The 16,631-nt window shown below is 49.3% G+C and overlaps 1 protein-coding gene and 1 non-coding gene across 2 annotated transcripts; both read left to right on the top strand.

Annotated features, from left to right (window-relative positions):
• The first annotated feature begins 597 nt into the window (after positions 1-597).
• LOC125105495 (uncharacterized) lies at positions 598-16,631 on the top strand. The gene is made up of 5 exons (XM_047739072.1): positions 598-670; positions 6,069-6,354; positions 7,141-7,315; positions 8,676-8,747; positions 16,198-16,631. The coding sequence occupies exons 1-5, from the start codon at positions 598-600 to the stop codon at positions 16,615-16,617; spliced, it is 1,026 nt and encodes a 341-aa protein (XP_047595028.1). The 3' UTR covers positions 16,618-16,631.
• On the top strand, positions 5,891-5,963 carry TRNAR-CCU (transfer RNA arginine (anticodon CCU)). The gene has a single exon. It is a non-coding gene; the product is annotated as a tRNA-Arg (tRNA).

The raw sequence follows: 16,631 nt of genomic DNA, 5'->3' as shown, positions 1-16,631 counted from the left end.
AACAGCAGGCAGAGCATAATCCTATTTGTGTCAAAGATCAATAAAAAGCATGTGTGTGCTCGCATTTGTGGGTCCACGCATGCCGCCGTATGTGTGTGTTTGTAAGTTTGTGTGGGTGAAGCCAAGAGCCTGTAAGGACAGAGCCCTTGGGGATTTGGGAGAGTGGGACAGGGGAGGGCTCTTAATTTCTACTTTACAGCTTTCTCTTCTGTTGGAATTCAATACTGGTGAACATGGTCGACTCTTATAAACCAAAAAAAGGCAAAACAAAATTCCATCTTGAAAAAAATACCGTCGAGGTAGGGGGATGCATTTTTAGGAAGGCGCTTTTTCTCATGATTTCCTGTGATTATGTAAAGCTGTCCCTGTGTTTCATAAGCCAGGCTGCTGCTGGGATGTTTCTGGGTTGGGAGCACTCCCCCAGGCGGTGGGTGCTCCCCCTCCTGCCCCAGCCTCGCTCTCCGCATGACGCGGAGGGCAGAGTTACCCAGAGGTGCTCCTGCACATCCGCTGAGCGGGCACTGATGAGGCGTGAATGGCTGTGAGCACTTGCGTTCCTGAGTGACAGCGCTGGGCATCGCTTTGGCAGGGCTAAGCATGCATGTGTGCTCCTGGGGCACGCCTGGGCTGGCCACAGAGGGCCACGGGCCAGCACTGGATTTGCAGGAGAGTTGGCATCCCAGTCTGGGTCCTCACGATACTTTCCTTGACTACTACCCAGGGCTGTGGCCTGCAGGGGCCTGGGATCATTCCCGTGTGAGGGGGTGTCCAGCCTTACGCCCCCCCAATGTCAAGTGCACTCTCTACAGGCTTGTCCATTTTTTTTTTTTAAGATTTTATCTATTCATTTGAGAGAGAGAACAAGAGAGAGAAAGAAAGAGATGAGCATGAGTGGTAGGGAGGGGCAGAGGGAGAGGGAGAAGCAGACTCCCCACTGAGCAGGGAGCTTAGGCCTTTTTTTTTTTTTTTAAGATTTTATTTATTTATTTGACAGACAGAGATCACAAGTAGGCAGAGAGGCAGGCAGAGAGAGGAGGAAGCAGACTCCCTGAGCAGAGAGTCCAATGCGGGGCTCAATCCCAGGACCCTGGGACCATGACCTGAGCCAAAGGCAGAGGCTTTAACCCACGAGCCACCCAGGTGCCCTGGGAGCTTAGATCTTGACCTGAGCTGAAGGCAGATGCTCAACCGACTGAGCCATCCAGGTTCCCTACGGGCTTGTAAATTGATTAAGTTTTAATAAATCCATCTCTTCTCTCGAAGCCCAAAATTTCCTTCTGGAGGCATTTTTGGGAAAATGCTTCTTTCAATAATGTTGCCCCCAGGAAGGTTCAACTCACTCACAAGAACTCTGAGGTTTTTTTAGTTGACTTTTGTCTTTACTTTTGCTTTGAAAAACATTTCCCCCCTTCCTAAATGTGAAAGTAAAACATGCTTTTGGTAAAAACCTAGAAGGTATAGAAAATTTAAAAGTAAATTAAAGTCATGCATAACCCCACCCAAAGAGGACCCCTTTCGAGTGGTTTGTTCATTTGACAAATACTGATTTATTAGGATTGTTATGCAGAAAATAAAACAGGGTCAAGGTCTGGAGTGGGGCTGGAGAAAGGGAGTAGTGCACATCTGGACCGCACGTATCAGGCGAGGCTGAAAACAGGTAGAGTCATGGCTCAACATGTGTTTGCTCTTGTGGGTTTTTTTTTTTAATTATTATTTTTAACACATTGTCAGGATCACATACAAATTGCCATTTCTCTCCTGCATTTTCCTGCATTCTGAAATTCTTCCAAGACATCATTTTTGCCAGCTGTGTATTGTCCTATCATAGAGCTATGCCCCCATTTACTAGCCATCCCTTAGCGATGGATGTTAGCAGTGTCTCCATTCCTCACCATTATATATTACCCTGCATGGAACTTTTTGGTACCTAACCTTTGCCCTCCTGGCAGGTTGTCTCCAGAAGCAGAGCTCTAAATGGGAAAGTACTGGGTCAGAGGGTGGCAACCCTTCTAGAACCCTTGATACATACTTGGCAAAGAGTTCTTTAGGAAGTGGTTCTGCGACTCAGTCACTGTTGTCTCTCACTGGAGAGGTCCCAGTGTGAGCTCAGGGGAGAGAGTGGAGGAGGGAATCAGAGACCTGCACGGTCTTGGGAGGATCCCTGCCCTTCTCCGGGCCTCGGTTTCCAAATATCTACAAAATGGGCTCATTCTTGCAACACAGAGGTTGAGTTCTCCCTCTGTGCCAGACTCTGAGAGCTGGGTCAGAGCCCTGTGGCGTGCTACTCTCTGCCTGGAGGAGGCCAGTTCGAGTTCAGCAGGCCTGAGGCCCTGCTTGTCATTGTCACAGGCTTGTGAGCTCCTCCTGGCAGGGTTGGGCTGGCAGTGAGAGGGGTTGGACCCTGGTGACCTGGACGCCAAGGGGAGACTGATGAGAAGAGAGGATTCTGAATTGAGTTTTGCTGTTGGCTTTCTCCAGGACATCTGCAGACCCTGGGGTCCTGGGCACCGGGTGAGAGCACCATAGGGAGGGAGGCACCTGTGAGGAAGGGAACCTGGAGACAGGAGGTAACGCACCAGCTCTTTGGCTTTTCTGGGAAGCAGCTCACCCAGGCACACGTGGCTACTTCCTTTCTCCTGTATGTAATGCTTCTTTTAAAAAAATGATAACTTCCCCGAGATATAGTTAATACATCACAAAACTTGCTCTTTTAAAGTACCATTTTGTGATTTTTGGAACTGTGCAATCACAGAATTCTAGAATTTTGCAATCATTACCACCATCTAGTTTTAGGACATTTTTATCACCGCAAATAGAAACCCATACCTCTTAGTGGTTGCTCCCTATGTTCCCCTCCTGTCCAGGCCACAGCCACCTCTGAGCGACTCTGTACACCCATGAACTGGCCTATTCTAGACATTTCAGATAGACAGAATCCTACGATGTGTGGTGGGGAGGGGGGATGAGTCCTTCTGCTTCATGCGATCAAGGCTCATCTGTATTACAGTCCTAGCGGTGCTTTATCTCTTTATCTCTGTTTTCTATCTTTCTTTCTTCCTTCCTTCCTTTCTTTTTCTCTCTCTCTCTTTCTTTCTTTCTTTCAAGATTTTACTTATTTATTTGACAGAGAGAGAGTGAGAGAGGGAACACAAGCAGGGGGAGTGGGAGAGGGAGAAGCACGCTTCCCGCCGAGCAGAGAGCCCAATGCGGGGCTTGATCCCAGGACCCTGGGATCATAACCTGAGCCGAAGGCAGAAGCTTAATGACTGAGCCAGCCAGGAGCCCTATCTCTGTTTTCTTGAGGAATCATTTCCCATTACATGGATCCACCACGTTTGGTTTATCCATTTTTGGGGTTGCTGGACATTTGGCTGACTTCTGCTTCTTTGCTGTTATGAATAACGCGATTTTGAATGGTGACGTAAAAACGTCTGTGGGTATGGGTTTTCAGTTCTCTTGGGTTTACACCTCAGAGTGGGTTATATAGCAGTTCCGTGCTTACCTTTGTTAAAAAACGAAATTCGCCTGTGTAAATTTAAAGATCCAGCTGGTGTTATTCAAGGAGTTATGAGTTGGGCAGCATCCCACCTGGCAGGTAGAAAAGAGCAGAAGGCTTTCGTAGGCAGATAGGGACAGAGACAAGGAAGTAAAAAAAAAAAAAAAAAAAAGGATTATTTCAGGCAAGGTCACCCTTGTTGGTGGAAGGGGTAAAGGGGTTTAGTATACAGACTACCTCACTAGTGCTGCTCAGGAAAATCCAGCCTGATTGGTTTAAAATTCCACTCCTGAGAGAGGCTGGCTCTGCAACTAAGTTAGGTGTTAAGTCTTACAGACGGTTTAGCACAGATGACTCCTTTTTGAGTCTACTGTGTGTTTTTTTAAACAACTCTTTGAGGAACCACCAAACTGTTTTCCAAAGTGGTTACACCATTTGGTGGTGGATGAGGGTTCCAATTTCCCTGTACAATGGTTATCATCTGTCTTTATTTATTTATTTTTTTTTAGAGAGAGAGTACACACAAGCAGGCAGAGAGGCAGGTAGAGGCAGAGGGAGAAGCAGGCTCCCCGCTGAGCAAGGAGACCAATGCGGGACTCAATCCCAGGAACCTGGGATCATGACCTGAGCCAAAGGCAGACACTTAACTGACTGAGCCATGCAGGTGCCCCTATCTTTTTTAGGGATCACCCCATCTGGTGGATGCCAAGTGGTATCTTGTGGTAGTTTAGTCATTTATTGCTTTAAAAAAATTATGTAAGTAGCCACATGTTCTGTATAGAAAATTAGGAAATTTAACAAAAGTATGATGATGGTCTGTTTTATGTCAGTTTGGCTAGGCTGTAGTCCCCCAGTTATTCAAGTAACCTAGGTATGGCTGTAAAGGTGTTTCGTAGGTGTGATGGAAGTCTGTGATCAGCTGACTCTCAGAAAAGGAGATTATTGGGGCACCTGGGTGGCTCAGTGGGTTAAAGCCTCTGCCTTCGGTTCAGGTCAGGATCCCTGGGTCCTGGAATCGAGCCCTATGTCAGGCTCTCTGCTCATCAGGGAGCCTGCTTCCTTCCTCTCTCTCTCTCTGCCTGCCTCTCTGCCTACTTGTGATCTCTGTCTGTCAAATAAATAAATAAAATCTTAAAAAAAAGAAAAGGAGGTTTTTTTTTTTTTTTTTTTTTTTTTTTTTTTAGAAAAGGAGATTATTTGAGCTACAACCTGGGATGGATCTGATGCAGTCAGTTGGTAGAGCATAAGACTCTTGATCTCAGGGTTGAGTTGGAGCCCCACGATGGGAATAGAGATTACTTAAAAATAAAATCTTGAGGAGCGCCTGGTTGGCTCAGTTGGTTAAGTGTCCAACTCTCCATTTCAGGTCATGATCTCAGGGTTGTGAGATTAAGCCCTGCATCAGCATGGAGCCTGCTTAAGATTCTCTCTCCCTCTGCCCCTCCCCCACCCCACTCCCATGCATGGGCATGCTCTCTCTCTAAAAAAATAATAAAATATAATAAAATAAAATCTTTTTTTAAAAATATTTTTATTTATTTATTTGATAGAGAGAGTTCACAAGTAGGCAGAGAGGCAGGCAGAGAGGGAGAAAGGGAAGAAGTCTCCCCGCTGAGCAGAGAGCCCAACATGGGGCTCGATCCCAGGACCCTAGGGTCATGACCTGAGCCGAAGGCAGAGGCTTTAACCCACTGAGCCACCCAGGCGCCCCTAAAATAAAATCTTTTAAAAAAATAGTGGCACCTGTAGCAGGAATGTCTCCTGTGCCTGAGAGCCCAACCGCCCTTCCCGATGCCTGCCCTCCGTGTTTCCTGCCTGCCTAGCCAGCGCCCGCAGTGGATGAGCCAGTCCCTTGCAACAACAGGTCCAGTCCCTGGACCCTGACGGACACACACACAGAGGGAAACCTCGATCCTCCGTAAGCCCACCATCCAGAGATCACCGCAGTCAAAATTTTCTGTGCATTTCCTTCCAGTCTTCCTCCATCTACCTCTTTTCTACTCATGAACATAAATATTTCAAATAAGGTCTCTGCAATGATCACATATCTCTCATATGAGAGATCTCTCATATGAGGAATTTCAGAGGCAGGGAGGAGGGTCGTGGGGGTAGGGGAGGAAAAAAATGAAACAAGATGGGATTGGGAGGGAGACAAAGCATAAGAGACTCTTAATCTCACGAAATAAACTGAGGATTGCTGAGGGGTAGCGGGGAAGGGAGAGGGTGGCAGGATGATGGACATTAGGGAGGGTGTGTGCTATGGTGAGTGCTGTGAAGTGTCTAAGACCGATGATTCACAGACCTGATACCCCTGGGGCAGCTAATACACTATATGTTAATTTTAAAAAATAAATACATAAAATGTAAAAATAAAATAAAATAGGGTCTCTGGGTGTCTGGTTGGCTCAATCGGTAGAGCATGAGACTCCTGATCTTGGGGTCATGAGTTCGAGCCCCACATTGGGCATAGAGATTAACAAAAAAAAATGTTTTTTAATTAAATAAGTCCTCAAACCCTTTATACCTCTAGCTTTCGTTTTCATCACTGTGCATCTTAAATCTCTCCGCACAGGGTCTGTGTGCTCCTCTCCCCAGGATGGTCGCTGGTGCAGAGGAAGGTCAGCGGCTGTCCCCTTTGGGTGGACACCCGCATTGCTCCTGGGCTCGCTCTGGAACAGGCGATACCGGTGCCTTGCCTCAGCCCGCACTGTGCCTCTGGGAGAGAGACCTGTGTTTGGGCTGCCACTGCAGACGGGATCCTGGGTCTCCTTGGCCAATCCCAGGACCAAACTGGGAGGGTTGACCCTCGGAGTCACCCCAGAAGGCCTGGGGCGGGAGAGACCTGGCACCAGTGAAAGGTGAGCACCGGTGTGGAGCCCGGCCAAGTGCCGCCAGGCCTGCTTTCCTTGCGCACAAAGGAAAGGTGCCTAGTCATTGCCGCTTGCGGTCTGAGCACCAGGGCCTGGGTGCCTCCCTGGGCGGGGAGCAGGGAGCAGGGAGCTGCTTCAACAGCACTGTCAGCTCCTTCCCAGGGGCACCGTGCCAGGCAGGGCTCTGGCAGTGCGGTTGGCGCTCAGGGCACGTTTAGGGCACTTGGGCCCCGCCCTGCACGGTCTGCAGGATGGAGTGGGGGAGAACCTTGTCCTTCTCTCTGCCAGCTCCTGGTTTCCCTGAGCAAACCAGGCTGTATTGTTCCCGTGGATATTCAAGATGAATGCTTTTGTTGAACTGTGGAGAGATGAAGTGGATTTTCTCCTGGGCGGTTGAGGGATCACTGCTGTGAATGTTTACTTAGGGCAGGACTAAAGTTCTGGGGAGAAAGGCAAGGACGGCTACTGCCTTCCACTCTGAGCCACAGCAGTGCCTCCCCTGGAGGGTGGGGAGGGAGGATTTGCGAGGAGATCCCAAGCCCCCCAGGCACAGACACTTTTACCGTCTCTCTCCTCACCTACCTCCACAATCAGCAGTGGCTCCCAGCTGGCTTCCCTGTTCTGGTGGCTTAGGTGAGGCCTCGGGAAGGCATGTGCTCTGTGCAAAACACAAGTGCGGCCATAGCCGACCACTGAGTCAGGACAGGGAAGTGTTGCTGCCATCCCTGGCCCTCGATTCCCTCACCATTTCAGCCCTTCATTCCATTTACCCAGGCCTGTGTGCAGGTGCTGTGCAAGTTGCTCGGAGAAGGAAGGTGATCCTGTCTCTGTTCTTGCCTCTGACGATGTCACAAGTCAGCAGGGGCCATGGGTGCATCTTGCGCTGTCTTGTGATCTGGACAAGAGTTGCCTGCTGAGGCTGCAGATCAAGGAAGACTCCAAGGAAGAGGTGACCATGGAGATAAGTTTTGAACAGCAGCATTCCCTGCAACAAAACGGAACCGGTGTCAAGCTGGTGTGGGTGAGGGGGATTGAGACAATTTTGTTAAAAAATGCAATTCAGCTGAGTAAATTTGGAGATCTAATTGGATTTATTCAGTGAGTCAGGAATCAGGCAGCTTCCCATTTATCGAGTCGAGAGTTGCTCTGGAGAGCAGTGCAAAGGGAAAGGCTTTGGTAGGCAGAAGGGGGCAGGGACAAGGAAGTCACAAAAGCGAAGATTATTTCAGGAAAGGTACTTTCCTTTGCAGGAAGGGGAAGGCTAGGGGTCTGTCATTAGGGTGACCTCACTAAATACTGGTCACGAAATTCCAGGCTGCTTTAAAATGCCACTTGTGGGAGAGGCTGGTCTGCTGTGAGGTTAGGTACCCGGTTTTGGTTTGCTCGTGAGAAGCTTCATACAAATGACTCTATCTGGGGCCTGTCCCTTATTTTCTTTAACCATTCCCTCCTTTAGAGCCCAATCTCTGCCTGAGGGAGATGTGGTCCAAACTTACGGCATTAGGGGTGCTCTCAGCTCCTGCTCTGCAATTCTGACGTTTACTCTGGGCGACCTTCTGAGGTCATGATGTGTTTGTTTGTTTGCTAGATTTTTGTGGTATTCACAGGTTACAACTCCAGGCTCACAATTTGTTAGTCCATTATTCTCTTTATCCCTTTTTTGACATTCCGGTTTTGGGGGAGGACAGTTGGCTTGGTGGTTAGGAGGGGCAGAGAATACAATGTGCCAGGGAGATAACTAGGACTGTTCTAAACAGGTAATTCCCAATGTCTGGAGTGGAGTTCGAAGCCAAGACCCAAACCAACCAAAATAAGATAAGTCAGCTCCCTTGAAGGAGTTACCTTTTTTTTTTAAGTTATTTTTTAAAAGATTGTACTTATTTATTTGTCAGAGAGAGAAGAGAGAGAGAGAGCCCAAGCAGGGGGAGCAGTAGGCAGAGCAAGCAGAGGGAGAGGGAGAAGCAGGCTCCCTTCCCGCAGAGCAGGGAGCCCAACATGGGACTCAATCCCAGGATCCGGGATCACGACCCGTGCCAAAGGCAGTTGCCTAACTGAGAGAGCCGCCCAGGTGTCCCGTAAGTTAGCTTTTTTAAACTGAGTGGGTTGCTAAGTGATCTTATGTAACTGAGTTTCAACTTCCCCAGAAGTGTGAATCCACGTGTAGCAGGTGCTTCTGGCCCCAGCGTGGACACCGCCTTGCTCAGCTGAAAGATAATCGAGGGCTCTCCTGTAATCAACTTGGCTGGAGCGCCTAAGGGCTTCTGTTGACCAGCTGTTGCTTTAGCAGTGGATTCTGTGATATTTTCAAGGATGAAGTGGAGCTTGCTGACGATGACCCCATTTACCCTGACTCCGAAGGAGGGAAGCAGGGCCCTGCCAAGGTGGGTGAAAGCTGACTCATGAATGCCTCCTGGCAATTCCCACTGGACTCTGTGGGTCAGGACTGGAAAGATGATGGCCATGGAGCCCCGTACGATTTTAAGGGTCAGTAGCTTAAGCAGACTGTTTTATTTTGACCTTGCCTTGTGTCCTTTTTTTGCATAAATCCTGGACACAATGTTCCCCAAGTTTGGGGCTGGTTAACCAGAGATAGGGAAGCAGACCAGAGGGTCTTTAACATCATGGACAGATCAGAATTTCTGACGACAAATCCAGCAGTCTGAAAGGTGACCCCCTCCCCCAACTTAGCCACAACCAAGACACAGGGTTCCTACAGGACCAGGATCAGGTAGAGTACCTTCAGTTGGGAGAGCTGAAGAGAGAGCTGGGGAGTGCCTGGCTGGCTTAGCTGGTGGAGGGTGTAACTGTTGATCTCGGGGTTTTGAGTTCGAGCCCCATGTTGGGTGTAGAGATTACTTAATTTTTTTTCTTTTTTTTTTTTGAAGATTTTATTTATTTATTTGACAGACAGAAACCACAAGTAGGCAGAGAAGCAGGCAGAGAGAGAGGAGGAAGCAGGCTCCCTGCTGAACAGAGAGCCCGATGCGGGGCTCAATCCCAGGACCCTGGGATCATGACCTCAGCCAAAGGCAGAGGCTTTAACCCACTGAGCCACCCAGACACCCCCCCCTTTTTTTTTAATCTTAAAAAAAAAGTAAGTTTGGGTACCAGCTCGGTGGTAAGAAGGAGTCCTTCTGATGGAGTCCCTTCTAAGCAGCTCCAAGGGCAGTCTTTGTTTTTAGGGATTCCAAATTCGAAGGATGGGAGAAAAATGGAAACATTTAGTTTGGTGACTTGGGACCAGATAGAAGAAACTAGAAGCATTCAGGACTTAGTCTAATTACAGGCGTGTCACAACAACTGTAACCATGCCCCCCAGTTCAATCGGTCTCATGTTATTGACTCTTGTCCTGTTCGGATCCAGAGCTTCCATCCCTTCTGGAAAGTCTTACCAGTTCAATTTTATGATCTTCAGGTTCCCAGAAATCTGTATTCTAGAGCATGTTCCATGGGTCTCCCCACAGATGGAGCACTTCTGCAGGCACACTTTAGTAAAAGCACCGGAGTAAATGACAAAGACTTCAAAGTGTCCGTTGTTAAAGAGCTGATGAGAATTCATTATCACAGAGTTGAAAAAGAAATTTCTGTGACATACGAATTTTAAATTATGATAATAACATTATAACAGGATATATCAGACTTGAGGAATTTCATGCAACACTTTTGGGAACACTTGCAACATATATTGATACAAATATAACATCTGACCTTCAGTAAACTTAGGTAGAGAAAAAGTATTATATTTAATGCTGACAATGCTAAAGACATGCCTGTTTTAATTAAACCAATGGACTTAAACCAAAACTTAATACCAAATATTTTCCCAGATCACGGGAACCAGAAAATCACTTGGATTACTTTTCTCTTATATTTATCTTTTACGATTTAACTAAATTTTTAAAAAAATTTTTTAGAGAGAGAAAGAGAGACAGCACATGCAGGCCTGGGGGAGAGGGAGAGAGAGAGAAACTTAAGCAGGCTCTATACCCAGTACAGAGCGGGCTCAATCCATGCCCCTGAGGTCATGACCTGAGCTGAAATCAAGAGTCAGATGCTTAACCAGCTGAGCCAAGGCGCCCCTCTCTTATGTTTCTGAGAGTTTAATTTATATAAACCCTTCATTTTCTTTGAGCTGATTAAATAGAGATCTTGTATGAATTAATTTTGGCAATACTATCTGGAGGTATAAAATTCCACACATCTCCAACACACTTGTGTTGGACACACATGAACATAGATGAAGAAGACCAAGGAGGACATTTGCATCTCAAAGGCAAAGGGATAAGCCTTTTGAGATAAATAAGTGAGGTTTTTGGGATTTCTCAAAATGATTGGTGGACTCTGAATTGTTCCTAGAGCCACACCTCTGGTCCTGCAAATACTAGATGAATAAATAAAGTATAACTGCTTTTACTTCCTCAAAACATTGTGTTACTGTCTTCATGGTATCACAGGACTGACACAGCCACCCATCTACCTTGGGATGTTTTTATTCCCCCTCCAATACATTTAGCTTAGGGGAGAAGGCCTACTTAAAATAGTTCTTATCAGACTCTAAATATTAGCCTTCACACACGGCTAACTTCTGGCCACAGAGCTCCTTAAAAATTCTTTTAAATACCTTGTCAGTGACAGTGACAGGGAGAAACTTAGCATGTCTGACCCATGTTGCTTGGAGTTCTCTTGATGCTGCGACCTATAGTTTAGAAACCTCCGGTTAGTCCCACACGCACGCATATTAATCATCAAAGGAATTTCGCTTACAGCTGAGATTTACAAAAAGTGCTTTTTACCAGAAATCAGCCTCATTCCAGGAAACAAGGAAGTAAGTACAGAAATGACTATGCTATGTTTAATATTTACAGGTGTGCCATGACCAGATTCCTGGACACAAAGATCAAATGAACAGGCATGAAGAAGTTGGATGTCTTTCCTGGATGTCTACAGACATCATTCATCTTTCGACTGCAGCACCGTTCTGCTGCCTCCTTTCCTGGACATAAGAGAAGCTCAGAGTTCACGCCCGGGGGAGATGGTCTTTGGAACAGTAGTCTGCCATCTCCTTGTTTGGGGGGCTTTTGGAACAGAGCGGCTTTCCCTACCCTGGTATCTCACCTCTCGACTTCCTGTCCTAATGAGGTTGGACTCAGTTACAAAATGGCAAGTATTTCTGGCCATATTAAACAAGCCCATGGGAGCGCCTGGGTGGCTCAGTGGGTTAAAGCCTCTGCCTTCGGCTCGGGTCATGGTCCCGGGGTCCTGGGATTGAGCCCCGCATCGGGCTCTCTGCTTGGCGGGGAGCCTGCTTCCTCCTCTCTCTCCGCCTGCCTCTCTATCTCTGTCTGTCAAATAAATAAATAAAATCTTTAAAAAAAAAAAAAAAAAAAAAAACAAGCCCATGGGCCCAAGAGGCAGCCTCAGAGAGGGTACAGGAGATACCATCTTCATGAGATCTAGAGTTGCTCCCATAGATCAATAACCAGTGGCCTGGATCGGGAAAGGAAGGGACAACGTGACTATGGCCTTTAGGTTGGCCTCTGACTGAGTGGAAGATGCCTGAGAGCATCACCCGTAGCGTCAGGTGGTCTTACTTCAGAAAGTAGCTGTTGAATAGGCTCTTCGGAGTCGGAAGGCCCTTTGGACAGAGGATGACTAGACTGAGCACTCGGAGGGCAGAGGGGAGCAGCAGGAGATGTGTTACGTTGAACCATCAGACCCCAACAATGGGGAAGACAGGCTGGGAACTGCGCCTGAAAGGGGAACTGTGCGTGACACTAACAGTTCCCGTGTGTGTCTTCAGATAGAATGATGGGCTGGGGGGTCTTCCACTCCGAAACCTGGGAGTGGGGGTCTGAAGGCTAGGGCTTTGGCTCCAGGCAGAGCCGTCTGCAGTTCCAGCTGGCCTGCCCTGTTTTGGAAAGCCGCTTAGATCGAGTGCTCAGTGCAAAGAGAGCAGAACTCAAGACCCAGAGGAACTTACCCACGGCCCTTGGAAATGAATGCAAATGGGTTTGTGTTTCTCATCCCCAAGTGCTGGTTAAGTACACTCCAGATCCCACTCCTGCCACCAAGTCTGTTGAAAAAACAAAACCAAACCAGAATTCAATGGAGTACATTTGAAAACCTAATTGGCTTTGTTCAGTGAGTTATGAGTGGGGCAGCATACTATCCAGCAAGTGGAAAATGTTCCAAGGAGCTGGTCAAAGTGGAAGGCTTTTATAGGCAGAAGTGAGCAGGGACAAAAAGGTCACTAACGAAACAAAGTATTATTTTAGGCAAGGTCACCTTCCTTTGGGGGAAGGGCAAGGGTCTCTCATGAAGATTACTAGTGTTGATCAGGAAATTTTAGACTGATTGGCTTACAATTCCACTCCTGGGAGAGGCTGAATCTGAAGGTAACTTAGGTACTAAACCCTGGTTTGCTGGCTTGGGGCTTAGAGCAACTAACTCCATTTTGGGCTTATTTTCTTTTTTCTCTTCTCTTCTTCCTTCTTCCTTCCTTCCTCCCTTCCTTTCTCTTTCTTCCTTCCTCCCTTGTTTCCTCCCTCCCTTTCTTTCTTCTTTCTTGCTACAATAAACCCATTTCAAATTCTAAAACACTGAACTGGAAAGCAGCAGTAGCTATGAAGGGGAAAAGTGAGCTGGGTCTACACCCACCTCCTGCCCTGGGCCCCAGTTTCCCCACTTGACTCGGGCAGTGTCCCCACAAGACGCCTGTGAGCCTCCCCTGTCCCCTTCTGGCCTAGGGCTGAGAAAGCCCTCTGAGAGCCACATCTATGAGGGTCATTGGCAACAATCACAGAATGCACAAGGAACTTACAGGCTCTCTCCACAAACCTCAAACCCAGAGGGAGGTGTCATGAACAAGCCCAGCTCAACTCTTGCTTCGGCTGCTCTTTATCTGGGTGAACTTGGGCAGATGCTCCAAGGCACATTACTCCATCCGCAGTATCCTCATCTGACAAGTGAGGTAACAACCTGTATCTCCCAGGTGGTCCTGAGGGTACAGTTCACTTTATCCCACACAGAGGGACATGCACCTGTACCATGTGCTGTGCTGTGAACACAGAGGGGCTCAAGCAATCCCAGCACCCAGGAAGCTTGGTGTAAGGGCACATGAATGTGTGTGTGTGTGTGTGTGTGTGTGTGTGTGTGTGTGTGTGTGTGTGCTTATGGCGTCTGCAGCTATACAGGCAATACCCCTGTCCCCCAGGGTTGGATGAGGACTAATGAAGGGTGTCTGTGTCTCTCTTCCCAACCTTCTGACTACCTGCCCCTGCCCCATCAGAGACACAGCCTGGGGAGATGCTGCCTGAGCAAGAGGGCACCAGCCACAGCATGGGCCCATCACTTAAGGACCCTGGAGTCCTCTGTGGGGCAGGGTAGGGGGTTTGCTAATTAATGACCTAGCACTCTCTGGCTGGAACAGAAACAGCTCTCTGGTTTCCTATTGGGCAGAAGCATGGTGAGTCAGGGCACTGCGGGTGATGGAGGGGTGGAGGCGGCCACGGGCTCCCGGGTGCACTGGGCCCTGCACAGGCCCCTGGAGGGAGAGAGCGGCCACCTTTCAGAGTGGAGTGGGGAGACGTGTCAGAGTGAAGCCAGGGCTGCTTATGAATTTTGAGAATGTGTGTCATGCCCAAACATTTACATATATAATAGGGAGCATTTCATTGCAAATTAAGATTTCTCCTTTATATCACAATTAGTATATTTTTAAAGATGTTGTGTGTGGGCAGGGGTCACATTCTCTGTGAATTCTGGGTCAGGAGACTCAAGGAGGAGCTCTGAAGCGTTTGTTGGGAAAGGGGGGGTTGAGATGCCTTTCAGCGTGGTGGCCCTGGAACGGACACATTCTAAAGGGGGGACTCCCCTTCCCTGTCCAGAGGGCCCGCTGCAGGTTGGGGGTCCAACCTCCTGGAAGTCTCTCAGTCGTGTCGGTGCGGGTGGCTCTGCGCAGGTGGTGAGTGGTCTGGCGCGGGGACAGTCTCCAGGGGCAGGGACACCACAACGAAGTGGGACTTGGGGAGCAAGATGTGTTTCGCCCCCTGCTTCGGAAGCCAGGGTGCCTCTGCCGTCCCTCTGAGAGGTCACGGCACAGGGAGGCCGTCTGCTGAGGGCACCTTCCCGGGCTGTGCCAGAGCTCAGGCGGCGCCAGACTCACTTTTCTGGAAGGGCAGAGACGGGGTAGGAAAACGGTTCGTGGGGACTGCGCTGCCTTCTGGGCTCTGCCTTCCGGGGCCTGTTTCAGAGCGATGGACCGACGTCTGTGTCACCACAGCCCCTGCCTGGGGGGACAGGGAGTCCCCGGGGTCCCCATGGGGCCCGTTCACGGGGCGGCACTGGGGGCTGTGGAGAGGCCCACATGAGTGAGCCGGGGACACATGGCAGATACACACACCTGTGGAGACCGAAAGAGACCCCGGGAGACACCTGTCACGCGGACTCTGTCCAGGTTCCTTGGAGGCCATTGAGCCTCTGCTGGTTACAAGAGCCGTCTTGCTTGGAGCTGTGAGCCAGCGGCGCCTGGTGCACCCAGAGGGGACGCGGAGGGCTGGCCGGGGCCGGTGTGGGGCTGCCAGAGGCTGGCCGCTGTCCTCTTGCCTAACTCTGTCTCGTAAGCTCAAGGAGGCGGAGGATCCTGGCGAGCCTGCCAGGCCTCGTCGCGTGGCCTGTGATTAGGAGAGCCCGGGAGGGACCGTCTGAAAGGGGGACTCTTAGGGGGGACCGTCGGGACTTGAGCCCCCCTCTTGCGGCTCTTCCCTTCCACCTTCAGGGGACGTGGCTTCACGGAAAGGTGGGCTTCCCTCGCGGGGACAGCGCAGCTGCTGGAGTTCAAGCTTCTCCTCCACGGGCTGGTTCGAGAGCTCTCTGAGACAAACACGGCTTCCCGGAAGCCTCAGGAGACTTATTCACACAACCCTTTCTCAAAGATCGGGTTCTTAGCGCCGGATCTTTGAGATGGAACCAGGATCCATAAACAGTGAGTGAAATCGTCGTTCGAGACAACCAAGAAAACTAAAACCCATCTGCCAGGGTGCCTGGGTGGCTCAGTGGGTGAAGCCTCTGCCTTCTGCTCGGGTCATGATCCCGGGGTCCTGGGATTGAGCCCCACATTGGGCTCTCTGTTCCATGGGGAGCCTGCTTCCCCGTCTCTCTCTGCCTGCCTCTCTGCCTACTTGTAATCTGTCAAATGAATAAATAAAATCTTAAAAAAAACCCCAAACACCCCCCTGCTACAGCAGGGCCCGCTGACGTTCCCTTTCCATGAAATTCCAATGAACCCAGTTATCTGGTTTCCTAGGTGCCAACACAAGCAAACCAGCAAGATGAGCAGACCTCATTGGCCTTTAGTAAACAGTGATAACCTAAGAAACTATGAAAAAGCAATCCAGGACCATCCATCATGGAGACAGAGGAGTGAAGAAAGTGGTTCTAGACCAGCTCTCTGTCCTGCTTGGCTTCAAGACCCTGCGCTGGCTTAAGAAACAACCTTTGGCCCATACCTCAGTCACTTCCTGCTTCAATTTCCTTCTTAGAATGGCTTGCTCGGAAGATCAAGCAAATGGGACGGCAACCCTGGAAGTACCGGCTGGGCATGCAGCTGTAATGGTGACCGTCCTAAGGCATGGGTTGGCTTCGTCTCTGCCCTGAGAAGGCAGGCAGGTCTAACAGACATCTTATGCAGAATTTTGTTCGGATCACTAACATGTCAACAGTTGTTAGGGAGAGAGAAGATTAACCATTTTTTTTTTCCCCTTGAAACTTTTCTCTATTTCCCACAATGATCAGATTTTAGTTTCCACCCTCTTTCTTTTCTTGTCATCCTAGATGCCTCATGTGACAGCCCGATACGCACAAACTGTGAGACTGTGGGAACTGGCCCTGGCTGTCGTCTCCTACAGAACAGTGTTTTTGGCTGTGACTAGAAGTGCACCCTCTGGCTGGGGTAGCCATCGAAGACTCAGTGAAGCTCTTGCGGTGTCCGCTCGCAGCCGTTACACACTCGCTGTTCAGCTACCGCGGAAGTGCTCAGTCATTCACGGACGCCAGGCCTCAGGGGCTTCGGACCTCAGAATCCACATGGCCTGCGGAGTAGCTGGCCGGGCCCAGACTGGGCCTTCTCTGTCTGCAATGGGCAGACAAGGGCCTTCTCTGGCGGCTCTGTCCTCTCACCTCTCCCCATCTCACCAGCGTGCGGTTCTGGCAAAGGGTAGCAACATATTTAGAAGTTCCATTTCTCTAAATTAAATAAAAGCACAATT

This window comes from Lutra lutra, chromosome 1 (assembly GCF_902655055.1).
Source record: "Lutra lutra chromosome 1, mLutLut1.2, whole genome shotgun sequence".
Taxonomy (NCBI): domain Eukaryota; kingdom Metazoa; phylum Chordata; class Mammalia; order Carnivora; family Mustelidae; genus Lutra; species Lutra lutra.
This window is presented reverse-complemented; position numbering and strand designations above follow the sequence as displayed.

Excerpts from the sequence above, each read along its gene's own strand:
- LOC125105495 (XM_047739072.1), top strand. The coding sequence starts at position 598 with ATGCATGTGTGCTCCTGGGGCACGCCTGGGCTGGCCACAGAGGGCCAC. Across the intron at positions 671-6,068 it reads AGCACTGGATTTGCAGGAGA|GGTCTGTGTGCTCCTCTCCC; the intron begins GTTGGCATCCCA and ends CTCTCCGCACAG. Across the intron at positions 7,316-8,675 it reads AGGAAGACTCCAAGGAAGAG|GATGAAGTGGAGCTTGCTGA; the intron begins GTGACCATGGAG and ends GATATTTTCAAG.